Raw genomic sequence first — 24,120 nt, 5'->3', positions numbered from 1 at the left:
AGTGGACGTGCGGCCATGCCATCCCACAAAACCGTCAGGATGAAGCGATTCCTCGCTAAGAAGATGAAGCAGAACCGGCCGATTCCACAGTGGATCCACATGAAAACCGGCTACAAGATCAGTACAAGTCCAAGAGGAGACACTGAAGAAGGACCAAGCTGGGCCTGTAAAGGGATACACCATCACTGGTACACTACCAGCCACAGATTACTCTTCCCTGCAGGGGCAAGAGAGCGGGAGAGGTGTCTGTGGCTGGTAGTGTACCAGTGATGGTCTATCCCTTTACAGGCCCAGCTTGGTCCTTCTCCAGTGTCTCCTCTTGCACTTGTACTGATCTTGTAGCCGGTTTTCATGGGGATCCACTGTGGAATCGGCCGGTTCTGCTTCACCTTCTTCGAGGAATCACTTCATCCTGAAGGTATTGTGGGATGGCATGGCCGCACGTCCAGTCCGGCAGGAGGGATTCATTCCTCCGGTGGGGAGGAGGGATCACCCGCAGAGTGGCGGCGGACGCCCCTGCCCCCTCCCTCCCCACCGATCAGCCGCAGACTGGCAGCGGAACCCCCCCTGACCAGAGGATGATCTGGGTCCACCCCCCCCCCCCCCCGATCTGGGTCCCCCCCCCCCCCCCCCCCCCAGAACAGGCCAGAAGACGGTAAAGTGGGATTTAGCGGTAGGGTTGGGCGTGCGGTTCATTAAGTCGATTTAAATGCATGCAAATGCATTTAAATCGTCGGGCCGCCCGATTCAGGCGCGGGCCGGACCGCGCCCGAATCAGGTGTCGGTAAAGCCGCGATCTGCTCGGAATTGGGTGCAGATCGCGGTATAGGCCCGACGCCCAACTTTACCGCGATTTCACGCCCGTAAGTTTTGGTAAAATCGGGCCCTATGTTTCCTGTCATAGGCTGGTTTAAGATTGCTAGCTTGCAACAAAAGAACTGTGCAACTTGGTTGCTCAGTGGTCTGTGGCTTTTACTGATTCCTCATTCACACTGACAGAGTCAACCAAACTTCCTTTGATTGGCTCACAGCTAGTTGATGGCGATTTAATAGATCCAACCACATGGCAGTCACCATCAACTTATTGAACACAAGTGTGACACTGAGCTGAGATATGTTTGGGTGATTTATTTCAATTTTGTATCTTTGTAAGCTGCGATGCCATGAAAGAAAGACTTGCATTTAACTCCTTTCATGACCTTAGGATGGTCTAGAGTGCTTTATAGTCAATGAAGTACTCTTGAGGCCTGGTCACTGTTGTAAACACAGCAACCAATTTCCATACAGCAAACTCTGACAAGCAGCAATATCATGATAACCAGATTTTGTTTTTAAAATGATATTTGTAAAGGGGTAAATATTGGTCAGGGCATTCCTACAACTCCCCTACAATGGATGTGCACAAGATTTTTAATGCTCAGATATTTTTCTCCATTTTCTTTGGACTCTGATGAATTTTACATTTTGTGTCAACAGATTTTGCTGAGGATTATAAATCATTAATGATACGGAACATCTCTCAGAAATATGAAGCCAACCTGGCAAAAGAAGACCAGCTGAAACAAGTGACCCTCGACCAGACGTTCAGAAGTCTGACCATGAAGGCTGGAAGCGTGGCCAAACTGAAGGAGCGAATAGATGCCAGCCGGGACGATGTGCTCAGTGCGCCCGGGCTGGAAGAGAATCAGGGTTCAGTCGCAAACCTAGCAGAGTTCCTCAACGGAAAGCACACCTCCAATTGCAGAGTGCACATTCTGCTGGGCAAGGCAGGAACTGGAAAGACCAAGTTGATGCACAAGATCTGCTATGAGTGGACGCGAGGGGCTGTCTGTCAGTTCCAGTACGTGTTTCTGTTTGAGTTCCGCCAACTGAATCTGATCAAAGGAAGCATAGGTCTGAAGAGTATGTTATTTGACTTGTTTCTTCAGCCAGAAAGGAGCTCCCACTCCGTATTTCGATTCATAATAGGAAACCCCAAGAAGATTCTGATCCTGTTTGATGGCTTCGACGAGTTTGCAGGGAAAGCTTCCGTCTGTACCTCTGTTGTTTCCGATGACCCCATCGCGCCGCTATCGGTGGGGCAGTTATTTTCCAGCCTGTATAATGGGAAACTGCTCCCGGGATGTACGATTCTAATAACGTCCCGACCCAAGGACATCCTCTGCTTGCCTTTGGATGTTGTGGGCCAGGTGGGGGAAGTCTCGGGGTTCAACCAGTGCAAAATTGAAGAATATGCCAATCGCTTCTTCAAGGATGGCAAGCACAATCGTCAGGCAACCTGCCACTTGCAGAAGAATAGAAAGATACTAAATGTGTGCTACATTCCAGCCATGTGCTGGATAGTCTTCCTTTGTTTAGAGCACTTGTTATCTCGAAGTCATTTAGAACCCAAGCTACCTCACACAATGACACAATTCTACATCGAGATGCTTACTGTGTTTTTAAAGAAAGGTACCAGTAGCAAAGAGACCAACGCTAACACTGGAAACCGGCTGCTAAACAAATACCGAGAAGAGATCCAGGGACTTTGCAATCTTGCAAGAAAGGGACTCCAGGAGAGTAAGTCCGTCTTTTATTCAAGAGACCTCCTCTCTGAAAAAGTTACGAACTTTGCTTCCTCGTATGGGTTTCTCACCACCTTTGAAGTGAAGACAATTGACCAGAACCAGGAGAATGGACACGCCTTCATTCACTTGACCCTCCAAGAATTCCTGGCCGCGCTGCATCAGATGATTGACAGCACCATTACTGACCAAATGCTAAAACGCAGGTTTTACCTCAAATCCAAATGGACATCGAAGAATGACATGAAAAACGTGTTCACCGATGCCGTCCACGTGTTTTTATCGGGATTGGCTTCGAAGGGATGTAAGCAGTTCCTTAGCACCTTGTCCAGCAAGAATGAGGTATGGGTACAAAAGAAGCAGAAGGCCATTTTACAGAACCTGCGGAAGTTGGCTGCCACCAATTTAACCGGGCCGAAAATAATCGAGTTGTGCCACTGTGTGTACGAGACACAAGATCGTGAGCTCGCCCGGGAGGTTGCGGCACATTTAAAGTCCAAATTTGAGCTTCGAAACTTTCGGCTTACTCCGGTGGATATGACTGTTTTGACTTTCGTTATAAACAGTGGAGCCAGCTGTATCTGCCTGGATATCGGAGGTTGTGCCATGGACCTAGAATGTGTCACCATTTTGGCTACTTGCAAGAACATCGAGGTTTTGGTGTGAGTAAAAGCACATGATCTTTACATTTATCGTGGGGCCTCAGGGCCTTGCATTGACTGGAATTTGGCTTCTCAATTCAATCCACAGCATCTCTCAGATGTTGTGGACTTTGTACCTGCCCAGTCCTGGAGGGTTTGGGCGGGATTTTCCGAAACTGGAAAATCTCGCCTGAGGTCAGTGGACCTGTTCATACACCGCCCCTCGCCCGCTACGGCGGGGGGGGGTGGGGGAGAGGCAGAAGAGGAAAGTTCACCCCTTATTTTTGAGAGGAACTTGTCATTCTCTGTGAGGTGTCTGTCACACATGGAGATGATGCTGAATTCTGGTGTTTGCCGTTCATTTTAATTACTGGAAATTTGAGCATGGAGGGGGGTGGGGTGGGGGGGGGGGAGGGGTCACTGGCTGATTTCTCCCATCTTGGCTTCCATTCAACTCCTCACCAAAAATGGAGTTTTGCCAAATCTATTCCAAAGCCTTGATATCAATGTTGTCGGTAAAGTCTCCCCTCTCTTTCTCTTCTGCTGGTCATGAGTTTGATGCTGGTGCTGGTTTGGGTGGATACCTTGTGAATATCAGCCAAGGCCAGAGTTAGCATCAATTGGGTGGGCCAATTAGCCTACTCTGCTCCTTCACCTTATTATTATTGTGGACTGGTTCCTTGGCCTGTGGTCTGTTTGGACCTTCCTGTCTACTGAAAATGTTGCAGACCATAGACCCACACCTTGAGTGAATCACGCCTCACCCAATTTGGCGAGAGGTTTAAGTGGAATTCACAATCTACTTCATTGCTTTCCAAGCATGAAGTAAAGAGCATTCATACACGGAGAGATGAGCTTCACTGATGTACAGCTTGCCGTGTGAAACATTTCATTGTCCTGGCCAGCTGATTTCTTAAAGAATGCACACGTCGAAACCACAATAACTCCAAACCAACACTCTCGGCATTTCACTTAATCCCTCGTTAACCATTTCTTCTGCCTGTTGGAAATCTACGGCTAACCATATTCATAAAGAATGCTCTTGCTGATTCAGTGAACAGAGGAAATCATTTCTCAGACCTATGGTTTTCCATTCAATTCTTGATGCAGCTGTCCAAAACTAATGTATTTGCTTAAAATGTGGAACACAAAACTTGAACTCACAGCAACATTTGCATCAGCAAATGAGGCAAAATAAAGTCACAAATAAGCAGACGTTAAGTCTGGAGTGGACTAGCATTTTGTTTCCAACCCTGAACAAAAAATATTTCCTTGGACGAGGAAGAAAATCCAGCTGAGAATTAGACAGCCCATCTGCCTTTCTGTTTTTGAGAGGTGAAGTGGAGGCTCCACTATGGGTTTTCACCTCTGCCTGTCAGGCACCCCTCTCTGTCTGGTAGCCCTCCCTGCCAGTCTCCCCTTTCTGCCACTCTCCCCTCCCTGCCAGTCTCCCCTCTCTGTCACTCTCTGCTCCCTGCCAGTCTCCACTCTCTGCCAGTCTCCACTCTCTGCCAGTCTCCATTCTGCCTGTCACCCCTCCCTGCCAGTCACCCCATCCTGCCAGTCACCCCATCCTGCCAGTCACCCCTCCCTGCCAGTCACCCCTCCCTGCCAGTCACCCCTCCCTGCCAGTCACCCCTCTCTGCCAGGCATCCCTTCCTGCCTGGCATACCTGACCTGCCAGGCACCTCTCCCTCCCTGCCAGGCACCTCTTTTGCCAGGCACCCCTCCCAGCTCAATGCTTCACCTCTTGCCAGACTCTCCGCCCCAGCAGACTATCCTCCCCAGCAAACGCCCCCTCCCCACTGGACCCCCATCCCCGCCTGGGCGCCCCCTCCCTGCTGGGCACCCCTCTCCCCGCTGGGCCCCCTCTCTGCTGCACCCTCCTCCCTGATGTTCCTTCCACACCACTCTGGTGATGTTTTTGGGTAAAGTTAAAGCTGAAATTGTATCCCAATTTCTGATAACTGCTGGATAATCATGCCATTGAAATAATCCAAATCAATGATTATTTTCTTTAAATAAAGTACTGCAGCTGCTGGAAATCTGAAATAAAGCAGAGAATGCTGAAAATAGCAGGTCGGTAGGTCAGTATCTGGATAAGGTTCGAAGTTTAACAATTTACAAGCAAGAACAGAACCAAGGGAATGGAGAAGCAGCAGCACACCTGAGTACAGCCTCTGTCATAGAAACGTAGAAACATAGAAACCCTACAGTGCAGAAGGAGGCCATTCGGCCCATCAAGTCTGCACCGACCACAACCCCACCCAGGCCCTACCCCCACATATTTACCCGCTAATCCCTCTAACTACACATCTCAGGGACAATTTTTAACCTGGCCAATCAACCTAACCCACACATCTTTGGACGGTGGGAGGAAACCGGAGTACCCGGAGGAAACCCACGCAGACACGAGGAGAATGTGCAAACTCCACACAGACAGTGACCCGAGCAGGGAATCGAACCCAGGACCCTGGAACTGTGAAGCAGCAGTGCTAACCACTGTGCTACCGTGCCGCCCCAATCCTCAACATTGAGTTCAGCAACTTCAGACCACACAACTCTGGCAAGAATAAACCTTGCAATTGATACAAGATTCATCTTTTGTTTCTTTCCTTGTTCCATTATCACCCTCTTTTGATTTTTGTTATTTAAATTCACTCCTGCCTTCCGTTCTTTCATCTATCTTCCCTTTTGTTCAACTGAGCACCCGTTTACCCTGTCCCTGTACTTGTTTGCACATTATTAAATCATAACTTAATCCAGTTCTGACATAAGAAATAACAGAAACTCTACAGTGCAGAAGGAGGCCATTCAGCCCATCAAGTTTGTACCAACAACAATCCCACTCCAGGCCCCATCCCCACATCCCCACACATTCACATTACATATTTGCCCTGCTAATCCCTGTAACCGACACATACCGGGACACTATGGACAATTTTAGCATGGCCAATCAAACTAACCTGCACATCTTTGGACTGTGGGAGGAAACCCACGCAGACTCAGGGAGAATGTGCAAACTCCACACAGTGACCCAAGGCAGGAATTGTACCCGGGTCACTGTGAGGCAGCAGTGCCAACCACTGTGCCACCATCAAACTGACATGTAAACTCTCACTCTCTCTCCACAGTTGTTGCCTCACCAGCACTTTAAAAAAAAATTAAGTCCAGTCAGAATGATCGCACTTGCATGTACGTAATATATTCCTTTACACAATCGTGTCACTCATAGTGCAACATGATATTTATTCAATGCAAATCTCGTGCATAAAATTCATATAATTCACTGGAGTTTATTTGGAACTAGAATCTTCCCTTTTCTTATTTTTCTTAAGTTCATAAGACATAGGAGCAGAATTGGGCCATTCGGCCCATCCAGTCCAATCCGCCATTCGATCATGGCTGATTTTCTTTCAATTAGGATAGAAAGGCAATTAACCTTTGCCCTCCCTCCCTTGCTGCATTGTTCTGACTTTTTCATTCTTGGCACCTACATATCAGAACAGAAGAAGTAGGAGCCGGAGTAGACCATTCAGCCCATCGAGTCTGCTCTGTCATTCAATACGATCATGACTGGTCTTTGGCTTCAACTCCACTTTCTCAGCTGCTCTCCACATCCCTTGATTCCCTGCAAGATCAAAATCTGCCAATCCAGCCTTCAATAAAAGCTAAATACTGTGGACGCTGGAAATTGAAACCAAAAACAGAAAATTCTGGAAAAACTCAGCGGGCCCGATTCTACCGTTGTGTTGCGCCCGTTTTCGGGTGCTAAAACTTGGTAAAGTCGGGCACGAGGCAAATAGCTTGATCTGCGCCCACCTCTGCATTGGTTCCCCCTTTACCAAGGCCCGAAAATGGCTGCGATTGGGACTAGGTCCAAAACGGACACGACGGCCATTTAAATGCATTTGCGTGCATTTAAATGGACTTAATGGCTGCACGCCCAACTTTACCGGCACATTCTCCCTTTGCACCGTGTTCGCCCATTCGGAACCGGCACGAAACAGACATGCTCCATATAAGTCCGATTCAGGCGCTCCATCAGTGAGGGTTAGTGAGGAGGTAAGTGCCGAGTGTCTGACAGCTCTCTGCTTGAGATCGGGGGGAGGGGGGTGGGGGGAGGAAGGGGCTCTGCTGCCACTCTGCCTGAGATCAGTGGGGAAGGGGTGTCTGCTGCCACTCTGCCTGAGATCAGTGGGGGGGAAGGGTGGATCACTCTGCCTGAGATTGGTCAGGGGGGGGGAGGGGCCCACGGTCGGTCTGGGTGGAGGAGGGGGTGAGGGGATAAGTGGGGTCAGTAAAGGGGGGTGGGGCAGTCTATGTGGGGGCCAGGGGAGGCATTATCTTCCCAGGAGGGATGTGGCAGAGGAGCGTTATTCTATCATTTTTTTCTGTGCATGCGCAGTTGGAGACGCCGATTGGAGCTGCAGGGTTTCAGGCGCGATAAGCCCCGGCCACAGGCTTCTGCAGCGCGATTCGGAATTGCTGATATTTTTGCAGGCAGAGTGCGTATGGGGGCGCCTGAGAATGGGTCTAAAACTCAGATCTGAAACACTCCCAGTTTCAAGTCCGCCCAGCACTTAGACTCAAAATGGTAAAATAGGGCCCAGCAAGTCTGACAGCATCGGAGGAGAGAGAAACAGTATTAACATTTTGAATCCTTATAAAATGCTCCAAAGAAGAGTCATATTGGGCTTAGTTTCTCTCCCCACAGATGCTGCCAGATCTGTAGAGTTTTTCTGTTAAATTTTATACTTGTGTTAGGCTGGCGCTGAGGCTCTCCCTCTCGTTGTTGATCAGAGTAATAGTTCAGCTGCTGGTACACTGACTGCTTTGCATTTTTTATCCTTTCTGTTCCTGTTGCCTAACCACCGAGGAAGAACTGTACCCAAACAACATAACGCTACTTCATAGATTCCCGACAGTGCAGAAAGAGATCATTCGGCCCATCAAGCCTGCATTGACTCTCCGACAGAATATCCCACCCAGGCCCTATCCCCACGTAATTACCCCGCTAATCCCCCTAACCTACACATCCTTGTACATTAAGTGGCCAGTCCACCTAACCAGCACATCTTTGGACTATGGGAGGAAACCAGAGCACCCGGAGGAAACCCACGCAGACACAGGGAGAATGTGCAAACTCCACACAGTCATCCAAGGCTGGGGTTGAACCCGGGTCTCTGGAACTGTGAGGCAGCAGTGCCAACCACTGTGCCACCATGCCACCCTCAGCCACACGGCAGAGGGAGGCACTGAGGCCAGCCAGATCCTTGGACAGGGAAAGGAATCAAGAATGGCGAGGGGGCGGGGGGGGGGGGGGGGGGGGGGGGGTGAAGGACGAAGGCATGAGCTCTGGGCATTTCTTTCACATGTCCCATTGGCCTGCTGAGAGTGGAAATGATGTGACCTTAGAACAGGTGCCTGCTGCATCATCTCCAGCCCTCACAGGTGACATGTGCAGTCCAGCTGTATGGTCAGCCTCCTCCTGTCCTCTCCCAATGATGTTCCTTAACTCCAATGCCAGTAAGATACCCTCCGTCGATGCTTTCTTTCCCATTTCTCACACCCGCTGCCCTTAGCCTTCCCCAAGCCCGACGGGTAAATGAATAGCATTCGGTGGCAAATAGTGAGTGATGTTGTGCCCCGTGGCCTCTCCTCATTAGGAACTGGGTAGAAATGAACTGATTTCATTTAACTTCAAAGCATGATCTGTGAAAAAGGGGATGCAAAAGTGGGATTCACACACAGTTCCCAGGGTGAAAGGAGCCAGAACCAGCTCTCACCATTTTTTAAATCAATCCTTAAATATGGGAGGGGAAGAATTGGGCTGTTGAAAAAGAAAGTGAGTACAATTGATAGTAGCAGGACATGCAGCAACGCTATCCCCTTGGCAGGATCATGGAATCTTTGATTTAAAATATTCCTTGCAGCATCGTAGGGATCCCGTTTTTAAGTGGATCTCACAAAATCCGGAAGAGGAGAAAAGATGGATTGTATCCTTTACCCCCGGTTCCTCAGTGGCTGCGCCCATGAGCAAACAGAAATAACTGGCATGTGACAAATTTGCAATTAATCCAGCCCTTTAAGATTCCGGAGGATATAGAATCATAGAATCCCTACAGTACAGAAGGCGGCGTCAAGTCTGTACCAACCACAATCCCACCCAGGCCCTATCCCCGTAACCCCACACATTTACCCTGCTAATCCCCCTGACACTCGGGTCAATTTACCATGGCCAATCAACCTAACCTGCACATCTTTCAACTGTGGGAGGAAACCCACGCAGACACGGGGAGAAAGTGCAAGCTCTGCACAGACAGTGACCCAAGGCCAGAATTGAACCTGGGTCCCTGGCGCTGTGAGGCAGCAGTGTTAACCACTTGCCACCAAGGATATGACTCTGATGATCAAAAGCAAATTAATTGATGTCAGAATTCTGAAGTTTAGCACTGTCTGACAAAGAATGCTTTAATTTTGTTTCATTTATTAAATATCACGAAAGGCGTGTGTTTTAATTCTCCCTTTTCCAATTGTAGTTTCAAAAGCAGAAAATACGAGGACAAATTTGCTGGAACGTTATCTGAAATCATTCCCAGAATCAACAGTCTAAAGAAGCTTATGTAAGATATTTATTAACACTATATTGTAATAATTATAGTTTCTAATGTAATGTAATTGCAATAAATAATATAAGGAAGGATTTGGACAAAGAAATGAGTTCCAGTCCTGTAATAAAAAATGTGATCCGAACTGAATATCACTTTATAGGACAACTTGCTACTCTGCCTATTGGGTATCATCTGCTTACTATTCAGTTCTACATATTGTATTTAAACTCATGAATGAAGTTCATAAAACCTCCTTCTGGTGTTGAAGGTAAATGGGATTAAAGTTCCTCCCATTACTCAGCGGTGCTGAGCTATCCTTGAATGTGTTGAGTTAGCTGAACCCTGTATAGATAGTATAATTGTTTAATGACTCTGAAATAAGGAAGGGTTGAATCAACCGGTGTTCCCATTTTTCCTCACCATCCATGACTGCTGCTGGAAAGTGTACAGTTTAGGGCAATGGATGAGGAGAGCTTGAGGCTTGGCTGTGGTTCAAGGTGTTGCCCCTCCCAATCTGTCCCCTCCACCAACCCAGTGACCCATTGAGAGCCCTGGGTTCCTCCAACTCTGACCTCTTGACATCTATCCCTAAGCTTTGAAATTCCCGCCATTCTCATAGAATAGAGTAGAATTCTTACAGTGCAGAAGGAGGCCATTCAGCCCTTCGAGCTTGCACCGACAACAATCCCACCCAGACCCTATCCCCGTAACTCCACACATTTACCCTGCTAATCCCCCTGATACTGAGAGGCAATTTAGCATGGCCAATCGACCTAACCCGCACATCTTTGGACTGTGGGAGGAAACTGGAGCATCCGGAGGAATCCTACACAGACACGGGGAGAACGTGCAAACTCCACACAGACAGTCCGAGGCCAGACAAAACCTCTCTGTCTGTCCACATCTCCCTCCATCTTTTTGATGCCCTTTAAAATGTACTCCACTGGCCAAACTGTTAATCATCTGTCCTAATACTACTTTCCTGGCTCAGTGTTAGTTTTTGGTAGGGAATGTGCTTGTAGAGTATTTTGGGATGTTTCACGACATTAAAGGTACTGTATGAATGCAAGTTGTGCTTGCTGTTTATTGTGGACTACAAGAGTTTTAATCATTTTTCTTCTAAATTGGTATTGCTTTAATTTGGAGATAGTAATGGAACTAAACTTTTGATTCCAGCCTCACATCTTGCAGTATTACTGTGAAGGGTGTTGTCCACTTGTTCTCTGCACTGAAACTCTGTCACCGCCTGGAAGAAATAAAGCAAGTATCACAACTGATTCTACCAAGTTGCCTGACTCTAGTTTAACTCATGCCTGACATTTCTTATCATTTAATGCTTCAATTTCTTTCCAGCTTGCAAGATAATGAACTGGGGGATGCTGGGATCACAGCGCTTCTGGACGCGCTTCCTCAGATTAGAAGTCTGAGAAGAATTGAGTAAGTGGAATCCTTATGCAAACATACAAATTAGGAGCAGGAGGAGGCCATGTGACCACTCGAGCCTGTTCCACCATTCAATAATCATGGCTGCTCTGGTTAGAGCCTCCTGCCTACTACTTTTCACCCACTTGTTCGTCAAGAATTTATCTATCTCTGCCTTTAAAATGTTCAAAGACTCTGCTACCACTGCCTTTTGAGGAAGCGAGGTCCAAAAACTAACTACCCTCTGAGAGAAGAAAATTCCCCTTAACTCTGTCTGAAATGGGCAACCATTTATTTTTAAACAGTGACACCATTTCTCAAAGTCAAAGTCTAGAAATTGTTACCCCTGCGGATCTTTCCAGGACTCAACTGGAGACATTTGCAGGATCACAGGGCTATAGGTCCACAAATACATAAGACCGGTGACTGCCAGGGCCAACAATGATTTCAACTTTGTCTGTAATCACATCTGAATCATTCCCCGCTCCTCGTAAGAAAATCCATTCACATCAGCATTAGGGCAGACAGGTGTGAATTACAACTGGTCTCCCAAGGTATGCATCTGGTGGGCAGACTTCCCAGAGGAGCTCAGATGAGTGCATTGCCCAGGAGGGAGGGGTCATGCCCAGGCACGGCCCCCCTGGCACTACCCAGGCACTGCTCTATGGTATTTCCCAGGCACTGTAGTGCCAGGGGACAGTGCCCAGGCAGTGCCAGCATTTGTTGTGGGTCTTCTTCACCAACCTTTATTCTGAGAAACTGTCAATTTGCAAAAAGCAAGAAAAGCTGCCTCCTCATTTGTGACCAGGTGTTAAAACTCACTCCTGACTTTCTATAGGGTTGGATCTAGGCCCTTGTCCCTCCTGGCAACCCAATCATATAGGTCTGTCACCAGACAGAGTTGCGTAAAGCTTCACACCATCCTCCATACTAGTGGATTCTGTTTTAGCTTAATTTAAAAGAGACACGGTGGCACAGTGGTTAGCAGTGCTGCCTCACAGCGCCCAGGGACCCGGTTTCGATTCCTGGCTTGGGTCACAGTCTGTGCAGAGTCTGCACATTCTCCCTGTGTCTGCGTGGGTTTCCTCCGGGTGCTCTGGTTTTTTCCCACAGTTCAAAAGATGTGCCGGTTAGGTGCATTAACCATGCTAAATTCTCATTCAGTCTACCCGAACTGGCACCGGGAGTGTGGCAACTAGGGGATTTTCACAGTAACTTCATTGCAGTGTTAACGTAAGTCTACTTGTGACACTAATAAATAAACTTAAATAAAGTTTAAAAAGTTTGGTGGTCATTGCAGTTGGCCCTTGCTTATTTCTTTATAAGTTTGTAAGAAACAAAAATTCTGTAAATATGACACGAATTCTTTCTTTTACTCCAGATTGGGTGGCAATAACATCACTGTAAATGGTATTCTTACAATAGCAAATGCGATAAGCACCTGTCCGAATATCTTGGATATCTCTGTCAGGTAGGAGAGATCTTTGGAGAATTTTTGTACAAGACATTTGCTAATATTCTGATATGATTTAACACAGAGTGCATCCTGTATTGTAGACTACTACGTCAACCTTCTGTATGCATACACTGAGGATTATATACAGCTATTTGGCACCATAAATAAGGTGTGGGGGCTGAGGGCGGGGGGGGTGGTGGAGGCTTGGGGGATTGTTGCTGAGAAGTAACGTTATTCAGAAGGACTGGGAGACTTCAGGAGACTTCATTATGTTGGTGGAGTGGGCAGGGTATTGAACTGGGGATGACTGTAGGCATAGGGGGTTGGTTAGCTCAGTTGGCTGGACAGCTGGTTCATGATGTAGAGTGACACCAACAACGCGTATTCAATTCCTGTACCAGCTGAGGTTATCTATAAAGGCCTCACCTTCTCAATCGTGCCCCTTGCCTGAAGTGTGGTGACCCTCAGGGTAAATCACCACCAGTCAACTCTCTCTCACTCTCTCAGAAAGGGATGAGCGGCCTGTGGTCCTCTGGGACTTTGGTGACTTCCATGCTTCATTGCTGTGGGCAGCAGCAAGTAGCTGAAGAGGTGCCGTCAAATCCATCAGATTGTCTCCTGCAATTGGGAGTAATCGAGTTGTTTTAAAGCTTGTTTTGTAAGGAACCCTTCCAACTCCATGGGCCGGATTTTCCAGTTCTTCCTGCCAGCGGGATCTTCCAGTTCCGCTGAAGGCAACCTCCCATGGCGGGTTCCCCAGCGGTGGGACGGGTGACCCACACAGAACGGCCTAGACATCAGCGGGACCAGAAGGTCCTGCCGGTGGCCAATGGTGTGCAGCCTCCGCCACCAGTAAACACATCGGGGTGAGGGGGAAACCCACCCAAGATCCCCCCCGCAAATCTCTTCAGCTTGTTTTGTCCTTGACCCTCTGAGCTGAGCCTGAGTCAGATTTCTGGAATGTAGGGGAATGGTTTCGCTGATGAATGTATCACACAATAGTAATAATAACCAGATTTGCACCAATCTGGTTGTTTTCAATGCCTATTAATGCTGATACAAGGGCTTCATGTTTACAGGGTAAATTCAGGGCACCTGGCAGTGGGAGGAAGCGAGGAGGAGCTATGTTCAGTGGAGGTGTGGGTTGGGGAATTGGCACACAGTTTTGTGCTTCCATCTCTGAAACATGCTTCCTTCAAGCACAGCCCCAATCAGCTAATGTGGGAATCTGGTATTGGTTAATTTACCAGGGACTAGAGAGAAAAAGAACGACATGTTGTTATGATCGGGTATAAAATTCTACCACTTAATATTCCATCATGGCTGTTGCTAAATGCACAGCTGAGTGTGGAGCAGAGCCCAGAAAGGTCCAACTACGGAATGACCACAATGTTCTAATGGAATCCTGGCTGATCTCCCATCTTTCACTCTCCGGCAACCTCAGCCCTTTTGCTGCTATAGCCTGACCTGCAGCCAGTCCTGTTCACCCATTACGCCCAGAACCACTGACTGACATTTCCTCCGCTAGAAAGGAAATTGCAATTGTCTCTCCTGCCTTCGGGTTAAGGAGAAAAGAAAAATCATCACATTCCTAACTGCTCGCCAGTGCCTGCTGCTGGCAGGTTTGTCAGTGAGGGGTGAGCTGAAGACAGAATTAACTTTAGCTGTGATGCCCCTTCCGCTCTCTTACTAGACATCCTGCCAAGATTTGCTCCCTCTGATAATAGCCACTTGGGTGAAGTAAAAGGTAACTGGTATCCATGGAACACCATCCCATGGTGGGACAAAGTATTTATTGATTGAAAACCCTGAGATTCTACCGTGGGATTCTGCTGGGTAAACACTTGATGCCATTTAGTGGAGGTGGTTACTGATTTATTTGAATCTGGTCAAATATCTGTGCCATAATAATGGAGAAAGCAGGTAAACACATGGTATGTTCATACACATGGTCTATTTGGAATGTGGTTTCTGACCAAACTGTCAATCAATGTCACTCTGCAGTCTGTACATTGCAGACTTGGGCTCAGAACTAGCTCTGACTAATGCAGAACGATGGAAGGAAGACAGGGTGGGATTTTCCAGCTGCGCTTGCCCAAGACCGGAAAAACCTGCCTGAGGACAACGGACCTTTGTATGGTCCGTGTCCCGACCGCTACGGTTCCCGTGGTGGACAGGACAGGAAACTTCTGTCCTAAGTTTCTGCCGGTTGTGGATGTGAGTTTATCCAAATGGTTCTCCTCAGAACGAAGGGTCATCCAGACTCGAAACGATGGTTCTGTTCTCTCTCCACAGATGCTGAGATTTTCCAGCATTTTCAGTTTTAGGATCTTATCAAGGTCCGCTTCCATTTTCCAGATATGCCTTTGATAGGTCCTGGGAAAGGTTTAATAGCCTGGTTTGACGAGCGTGGAAAGTGAGAATGCTGAATCAGGACCACAAGCCCTGTAACCCTGAGAAATTGCATCAAGGAAATGATGTGGAAATGCTGACTGTGAATAAACAAATTCAAATTGCTGCTGCAAGATGTATCGTCCTCCTACTGCCTGTGTGCACAATAGCATTAGTTTTGTCTATTGTCACATGGTGGATTTCCTCCGGGTGCTCCAATTTCCTCCCACAGTCCAAAGTTGTGCGAGATAGGTTGATTGGCCATACTAAATTGCCTTTAGTGTCAGGGGGATTGGCAGGGTAAATATGTGGGGTTACGGGGATAGGGCTTGGGGTGGGATTGTGGTTGGTGCAGACTCAATGGGCTGAATACCTCCTCCTGCACTGTGGGGATTCTACGATTCTATAAAATTCAAGTACATAGTTCCGAGACATTATTATGGATGGAAAATGGCAAAGAAGCTGAACTAATATATACATTGAATTTCTTCCAGTGATGGTGGGAACATTGCAACAGTTAGATTTTTCACAGGCTCGGCGACCAGTCCAATGAACAGGTATTTCAGTTTAAAGTAAAAGTGAATTGACTCTGCTGCTGTAGGTTTTCAGAATTCACTCACTTGACTTTCATTGCACAGGTCCTCCGGTTCTTTGTCACCTTCGATGGAATGTGAAGGCAATCATGAGGCCCTACTCAGGAAACTCAGGTACTGGATAGACCGCATCCTGGCATCTCGCTTTGCTCAGTGCGCAGCTTACCATAGGATCCCTACAGTGCAGAAGAGGCCATTCAGCCCATCGACGCTCTGACAGAACATCTTACCCAGGCCCCCCCCCCCCCCCCCCCACCCTATCCCTGTAACCCCGCGCATTTACCATAGCTCATCCTACCTAACCTGCACAACTTGGGGCACTAAAGGGCAATTTAGCATGGCCAATCCACCTCACCTGCACATCTTTGGACTGTGGGAGGAAACTGGAGCACTCGGAGGAAACCCACGCAGACACGGGGAGAACGTGCAAACTCCACACAGACAGTCACCCAAGCCAGGAATCAAACCCGGGTCCCCGGCTCTGTGAGGTAACAGTGCTGACCACTGTGCCATCGTGTCGCCCTGTCCAGCATCAATTCAAACAATCCAGTTCCACCTTGCTTGGAGAACATTCTAAACTGATTGCAGGAGAATGGGGGCTGAGGGGAGATGGGAGGTACCATTCCCAGATGATTTCAGTGCTATGGTGAAGATAAGGAGAGAACACGCGGCATTCTAGTGTGACTCAAGGTTAATGTTGGAAGCTGTCATAAACCAGTTTTTTTGTTTATTTTTTGTATGGCGCTTTGCTGCTGCCAAGTGGATCAGGTTTCATTTCAGGCACTCTTTGTTAGCACCAGATAGATGAAGACTTGCCCCGTGCTCTGCCCTACTCTGCCCCTCAGCCCCTTCCACTTCTTACCAAAAAATAGTCAGGGCAGGCCTGCCCAAATGTGCCCACAGCAGAGAACCAGTGATGAAGCCTGAACAAGCCGGATGTTGGCGGAAGTTAGTCAGATTGTAATAAAAAGTTGCATCAGTCCCACCTTGCTCAGAGTGACTTTTCCAATTTCAACTCCAAATGAGGCCTCTTGCATGTCACGGATACATATCAGAAGATGGAGGGCCCAAGTCCCTCTATCTGTGCTCGTGGTGTGCAAGGCATGTGTGAAGAGCTGGAAAATGTACCCGACTGTCTGTGTCCTTCAGACCACTGGCACACAATGCCTGCATGTGTACCATCCACAAGATACACGATAGCAACTCGCCACGGCTCCTTTGACAACACTTCCAAACCAATGTCCTCTGTCACCTGGAAGAACAAACTGGAGAACTGTGTGCAATTCTGGTCGCCACATTATAGGGAGGATGTGATAGTACTGAAGGAAGTGCAGAGGAGATTCACCAGGATGCTGCCTGGGATAGAGCATTTAACGAAGAGAGGTTGGATAGGCTTGCGTTATTATTGTTGGAGCAGAGAAGACTGAGGAGCGACCTAATCGAGGTGTGCAAGATTATGAGGGGCATGGACAGAGTGGATAGGGAGCAGCTGTTGCCTTCAATTGAGGGGTCAGTCATGGTTCAAGGTGAAGGGCAGGAGGTTTAGGGGGGATGTGAAGAAAATCTTTTTATCCAGAGAGTGGTGACGGTCTGGAATGCGCTGCCTGGGAGGGCGGTGGAGACGGGTTGCTTCACATCCTTTAAAAAGTACCTGGATGAGCACTTGGCACATCATAACGCTTAAGGCTATGGACCAAGTGCTCGTAAATGGGATTAGATGTGCGGTCAAGTGTTTCCTGTGGGTTGGTGTAGACTTGATGGGCTGAAGGGCCTCTTCTGCACTTTATGATTCTGAGATCTCTTTTGGGTGCTGTCAGTTGAGAGACGAATGTTGATGAGGTCTATTGACAAAGACTCCTTTGCTCTCCCTTGAATAATATCTTGGGATCTTTTACATCTATCCTAGAGGCCAGGTGTAGGACTCAGTTTAACATCTGAACCGAAACAGTACACCTCCAACAGTGCAGCACTCCCTCAGTAGCGCAATGGTGTGACAGCTGCGAATGCTGCTTCATGTGAAGTTACAGATATATTGTTTCCCCGGGGCAGAGCAGGGCCGCACGCAATCTGTGCAGCCTGTTCATCAGTTATATCAGTGAGGAAAGCCACATGCATCGAGTGGTAGCAGCCCTTGATATCAGCTGCCCCCAGGGAATCAAAGTAAACCTGCACTGAGCTGCCAGAAGCAGCGCTACACTGACAAATTTCTCTCTATCTGGTTCTTAAATCCCTGGGGCGTGACTTGATCTCACAACCTTGTTATTAAGAGCTGTGGCTGACACCTAACCATGGGTGGATTTTGGCAGTTTCGGTTGTGGGAAACAGCTCAGGTTTGCCGGGGAGTTTTGGAGATGGCTTCTTTTTCCTTGCAAGGTATTTTCTTTTCTTTCCAACTTACGCCCAACACCCAGAGAGCATAATTTCTGAGAAATACATTGGCGACGTACTTTGTTATTGGCATCTAAATGCAATATGCCCACCCATATATATGGGCAAGTGTAATACAGAAAATGGGAGAGGAGGATGCAGGAGAAGAAGGGAATTTTCTGGTGCCAGTTGGACCTGAATCGGCAGAATATATATGGAAGGGGGAAGAATCTAGGCTATTGAAGTGGATGTTCAACTTCACCTAGTAGATGGCTGGGATAGAATTCACCCAGTCCGAACTCCATTGATTTCAATAGGGATGAGAAAGAGGCATTCCTATCGTGGGCAGTCGGTTGATGCCAGTTTTATACCCAGGTGACAAGGTGAAAATGTATTCCCATTATCTTTTACCTGATGTGTTCTGTTCAAGTACACGGCTTGACATGGATCCAGAGGGTGTTAGCTTAACTCAGTGTTTATGTGCAATTCCTATAGAGTGTGGTGATTGCTATTGGTGAACGCTGCTACCTGTTTACTGTAAACAGGGTGAAGCTGTTTCCCCTGAAATATTTGTGAATAATCCCATCAGGAAGGCTGCCAGCAAATGTGTCTGTCACCTCGGTTAGACATGACATCTATGTAATTGGAATGGCGAGTCTCTGATGTGTTCACTTTTACATGGTTTATTTAGGCTGGATTTATCTTGTGAAGCTCTCTCCTTCATTTTAAAACACACAAGGAACTGCTGCTGGAGATTTTGGACCGGAGCAAGAGGTTGAGTTTCTCCAGTGACCTCCACCTCTGGCAGCCAATCCCAGTCTTGCCAGCAAAGACTTGGGCAGCCATCTTTTCCAACTTCCTGAGACAGAGCAGCCCAGCTCTGCTCTGCTTACCAACTCTGCCTGGAGATTTCATCACATGACCTCCAACCTCTGACCATCCTGCCCAATCAAACAGCACCCCCCACATCCCTGGAGGGATTCTATAATTCTATCCCCACTGACACTGTCTGCCCCGAACTCATTTCAGCCTCCAGTCCCACAGGTGTGAATTGGCTGGAGGCAGGACCTCTGCCCCTCGGTCAGGAGGGTGTCCCACCTCACAGAGAGCTGCCAGCCAGTCTGATTGGCCGGTAGCTCTAGTCCCTGCAGCTGCAGTCCCCAGGGCCTAAGTCCCCGGATTCCAGGACTAGGTAAATTTAAGGGGGGGGGTCTCAGGGCAGGGAGGAGAGGTAAGGTCCAGTGGGGAGCGTGGAGTGGTGGAGAGACCAGTGGGAGAGGAGGCACTAACAGCAGACAGCAAACTTTTTGGGTTGGGGGAGGGGAATGTGGAGGGTGCACAATATTAGAAAGACGCTGTTGATGGAGGCTCCCTCCTTCCCAACCAAGATTCCCCTCCTACTCCTGGAACTCCTCCCACTAGCCTGAAAATTAAGGCTGGGTGGGTAATGTCCACTTAAGGACCTTTATTGGAGCAAGGGGGTGGGTGGGCCAGCTTAGGCCTTGCCCATCGGACTGTAAAGTTGCAGAGATGTTGGTGTGGGTGAGAACCCAGTGAGCAGGAGATCCGAAGAATTTTATAGCCACCACCTGCCGGAAAACCCTTCAGAAACGGGGAATGAACAATGCTGCCCCTGGAGACTAATCTTCTGTTGTGCTTGTGCATGCATGTCCGTGTGTGTCTGTGTGCCTGTGTGTGTGCCTGTGTGTGTGTGTGTGTGTGTGCCTGCATGCATGTGTGTGTGTATATGTGTATGTGTGCGTGTCTGTGTGCGTGTGTGTCTGCATGTGTGTGCGTACGTACATGCATATTTGTGTGCATGCGTGTGGGTGATCCTATGTAGGAGCAGCCTTTTACCCCAGTGTAATCCAATCAGTAATACCGTTGGCACAGGGCTCCAGTATCAGCACTCTGAGGCAATATTGCTGACCTGCTTTCCAAAGTGTTCCTCAATGTAAATCCGCAAATAGACAAGAAGATTACTCTGGTGATTTTACAAGGGGAAGTGAAAGTTTGCCTGGAAGTAGTTAAGTGTTATTCAGCATTATTATTAAATGGTAGCACCGTGTGAGTGTGGTTTTGTTGTCTCATTCTGAACCAGCTAGCCGCCAACTGAACTTTTTGTGAAGTCAGTGTTGCAGTTGAGTTTAGTTCAGTTCTGACTGCCTGCCCGAGCATTTTGGTACAGTTCCAGTGGACAGGAAGCTTCGAACAGAAAGTGGAAACAAACATATGGTCTTTAATCGCGATTAGGGGACTTTCCAGCAATGGGCGCAGTGTTTTTTCTCTAATCGAATGTGGTGCTATTCGGCAGCACATGTGAATCTAAACTGAATCATATCAGAAACCACAGACACTGGCCTTCCCCTTTCTTCATGTTTTTAATGTTGAACAAAGAAGTAAACAAGCGGGTGATAGAGTGGAAACCCCAAACTCTGACCCCTGACAGGGACCAGGGGTAGTAAACAGTTAAGGACAGATATTCTGATAGGAGGTGCTGCCATCTATGAACCTAACCTTAGTGGAGGGAAAGACCTGCAGGAGAGGAAGGTTAAAGTTAGGAGGAAGGGTGTCTTTAACTGGGAGTTGGGCATGTTGCCCGTGGAAGGTAGCCCTATGAATAATCTGAAATTTAACTTAATCTTTAGATGAGGGGGTATTTATACAGAACTTTTCACTCAGAGAGTCCAGAATATACACAAACTGCTGCTAAAATGCACAACATAGGTTAGGATAATGCCTATTCAGGCAGCTGGAGTCTGTGGTTTCTAGGAGTGTCACATGAGCTGTTGGGACAGTTACCATGGCGACGTGCCTTGAGAAAGATCCTATTACTGATCGTAAGATACGTGCCATGTAGTGTGAGGTAGGTAAGCAGAGATCATGAGTTCAGATACCTCCATTGGGGTAATATTGGGTTTCTTCAGTGTGAAGTCTTGTGGCTGTTACATCAAACAAGGACATGAACCCTCCTGCAGATTACTTATTGCTCCCATTCAGTTGACAAAACAATACTCTGTTATGTTGAGCATTATTTGGGGGGGAAGTGGCTCATAAAATATTCTCCAAGTGTGGATCCCAAAGTCAGCACCAATAGTGGCTCTGTAGTGCCATCACTGACCAAGCTGGCTGAGTTATAGCTGTAGGAATGGGCCTGCGTCAGATAGTGAATCAAGTAACCTACTTGACCTTGTCCTCACCCACTTACCTGTTGCAGATATGCCTGACCCAAGAGTTTTGGCAGGTGTGATCACTGCACAGTCCCTGTGGAGGTAAAGACTTATTTTGTAGTGTCAACGTCCATTGTCAGGTGTGACCTTATCACTGCGCTATGTGGAACAGCCCCAGACGGCCATGAGGCCTGGAGTGGCTCCGGAAGCAGAGTCCTATCCCACCACAATGTGTGGTGGCACATCACATCCCTCACTACGCCAGCTGGGAAGCCAATCCTGCTTCAATAAAGAGTGTGGGAAGCAGGGGCAGCACCAGGTATATGTTAGAAAGAAAGACTAACCCAGTGGGAGTGGTACAGAAGGTTCCGGACAGTGTAAAGGCAAAAAGCAGCAGAGCTGGACCTGTCCTACAATCAATAATATCAGAACAAAACTTGGTAGCCCTTGCATCCAGTTGAAAATGAGAGTGGGCATTACAGTAATTAACGTTCTATGATGCCATTAGAACCCAGATGGTCTTTTAACCGTCGAGTGAGATGTTCTGAAAGGCAATGTTGAATTGATCTGTGTGGGACACAGAGGAATAAGAACTCCACCACAAGGAACCTTTGGGCTTCAATTGCTTCAAGTTTCCCACCTTTTCGATTTGATTTGATTTGATTTATTATTGTCACATGTATTAGTGTACAGTGAAAAGTATTGTTTCTGGCGCGTTATAAAGACAAAGCACACCGTACATAGGGTAGGAAAGGAGAGGGCGCAGAATGTAGCATTACAGTCATAGCTAGGGTGTAGAGAAAGATCAACTTCATACGAGGTAGGTCCACCCCAAAACCTGATGGCAGAAGGGAAGAAGTTGTTTTTGAGTCGGTTGGTACATGACCTCAGACTTTTGTACCTTTTTCCCAACGGAAGAAGGTGGAAGAGAGCATGTCCGGGGTACGTGGGGTCCTTGATTATGCTGGCTGCTTTTCCGATGACTTCATAACTCATCTAAATGCCAGCAGGAGATGTTCGGGCTTCATAACCTTCTCTTCCCAACATTTGTCCGGCTGCCTCTTAACACCTGCTATGGATGGACAGATGAAGCTTAAAATAGCCCAGGCTTCAATTCCTGATATGAGAGTGGTGCTGCACTGCCCTGCACCCCCCCCCCCCCCCACCCCCCAACCCCAAATCCACTCTGTTTGCATTTGAAACTCCCCCAATACTGTCCCTGTTGCATCTTCACCAGTGTGAGGCTATTTGGCAGCCAGATGTGTTAACAATATAATGCGCAATCCTTACCAGGAAAGACAGAAAGCAGGAAACTTTAATCCAGTCCGCCTAGCATCTGTCATTAGGAAAATGCTTGACTCCATTATCATGGTGTAGAGAAAGATCAACTTAATGGATAAGGATGTAAAAATAGGACATTTAGAAAATTATAATCCAATCAGGCAGAATCAACATGATTTTGTGAAAGGAAAATCATGTCTGACTAATTTATTAGAATTCTTTGATTGAATAATTGGGAAGCAGTCGATGTGATGTAGTTGGATTTTCAAAAAGTATTTGATAAGGGGCCACATAAAAATTACTTCACAAAAAGTCCAAAGATGTGCACGTTAGGTGGATTGGCCATGCTAAATTGCCTCTCAGTGTCTCAAGATGTGTAGGTTAGATGGATCAGCCGTTGTAAATGTGTGGGGTTACGGGGATAGACTGGAGAGAGGGTCTGGGTAAGTTACTCTGTCAGAGAGTCAGTGCAGAATCGATGGGCCGAGTGGCCTCTTCTGTACTGTAGGGATTCTATGATTCTATGAAAATAAGAGCTCATGTTGTTTAGGTAACGTGTTAGCATGGATAGGGGATTGGTTAGATACAGGAAGCAGAGCTCTGGAGTGGGACTTGTGTCACAATCCCAGTTGGTGATGCTATTGGGCGGGAAGATTCCAGAAAGGAACCTTGGCCCAAAAGATCGTAACTTTTAATTGACTATGATGCAATACTCCTGTACTCCCCCCTTTGCTTCATAAATGTATACAGTTTTCAAAAATATCTTTCTACTCCCAAACAAATGGCCGATTCCACTCAACCGACCTCCCATGGATTTCTCTCACAATCCCCACCCCAGATGATTGTCACATGAGGGTTTCCACACTCGATCCCTAAAAAGACACACTTTAAAATCTTCTTTCAAGCAATGCTTTCCATCAACTGTTAACATTAAAATTCACTCCAGATTTTCCAACTATCCTCTCAAAGATTCCACTCCATTTTACCAAGGAATCCAGCATCAGGTTTTCCACCTCCCCTTTCACGTTTCATTTGTCTTCAATGTTTACACACAAACTCAGGTACTCAGTCCCAACAGAATATTAACTGATTTAAACATTAGAAATCAGTATACCAAACCTTACGGCTGCTTCAGATATGTGACTCATCTGCAGCAAACCCCATCAGCTGTTCTCTTCCCAGGACTGACTTTGACTTTTACAAACAGTACCCTGTTACCAAAGAACCGTAGAATCCCTACAGTGCAGAAGGAAGCCATTCGGCCCATCAAGTCTGTGTCGACTCTCCGAAAGAGCATCTTACCCTGCCCAATCCCCACAACCCTGCACATTTACCATGATTAATCCACCTAACTCGCACGTCTTTGGACACTAAGGAGCAATTTAGCATGGCCAATTCAGCTAATCTGTACATCTTTGACTGTGGGAGAAAACCAGAGGAAACCCACGCAGACATGGGGTGAATATACAAACTCCACACAAGGCCGGAATCAAACCTGGTCTGTGGCTCTGTGAGGCTAACTACTGTGCCACCATCATGTACCTCTTTGTACTTTTAACTTCAGATTTCTTGGAAACTTTTCTGCATTTCTCAGGTTTCCTTAACCAGCTGTTCTTTAAGT

At 47.4% G+C, this 24,120-nt stretch overlaps 1 protein-coding gene across 2 annotated transcripts in view; it reads left to right on the top strand.

Moving 5' to 3' along the window:
- Positions 1-24,120, top strand: part of nlrc5 (NLR family, CARD domain containing 5) — a 191,942-nt gene that overhangs the window by 63,252 nt on the left and 104,570 nt on the right. For both annotated transcript variants that reach the window (XM_078211022.1, XM_078211023.1), the window contains 7 exons: positions 1,477-3,226; positions 9,748-9,831; positions 10,996-11,079; positions 11,173-11,256; positions 12,623-12,712; positions 15,583-15,645; positions 15,727-15,795. In XM_078211022.1, coding sequence (XP_078067148.1) covers positions 1,477-3,226; positions 9,748-9,831; positions 10,996-11,079; positions 11,173-11,256; positions 12,623-12,712; positions 15,583-15,645; positions 15,727-15,795 — 2,224 coding nt within the window. The remainder of the gene's footprint in view (positions 1-1,476; positions 3,227-9,747; positions 9,832-10,995; positions 11,080-11,172; positions 11,257-12,622; positions 12,713-15,582; positions 15,646-15,726; positions 15,796-24,120) is intronic.

This window comes from Mustelus asterias, chromosome 4 (assembly GCF_964213995.1).
Source record: "Mustelus asterias chromosome 4, sMusAst1.hap1.1, whole genome shotgun sequence".
NCBI lineage: Eukaryota > Metazoa > Chordata > Chondrichthyes > Carcharhiniformes > Triakidae > Mustelus > Mustelus asterias.
The sequence above is the reverse complement of the archived record's forward strand: the minus strand, read 5'-3'. Positions and strand labels throughout refer to the sequence as shown.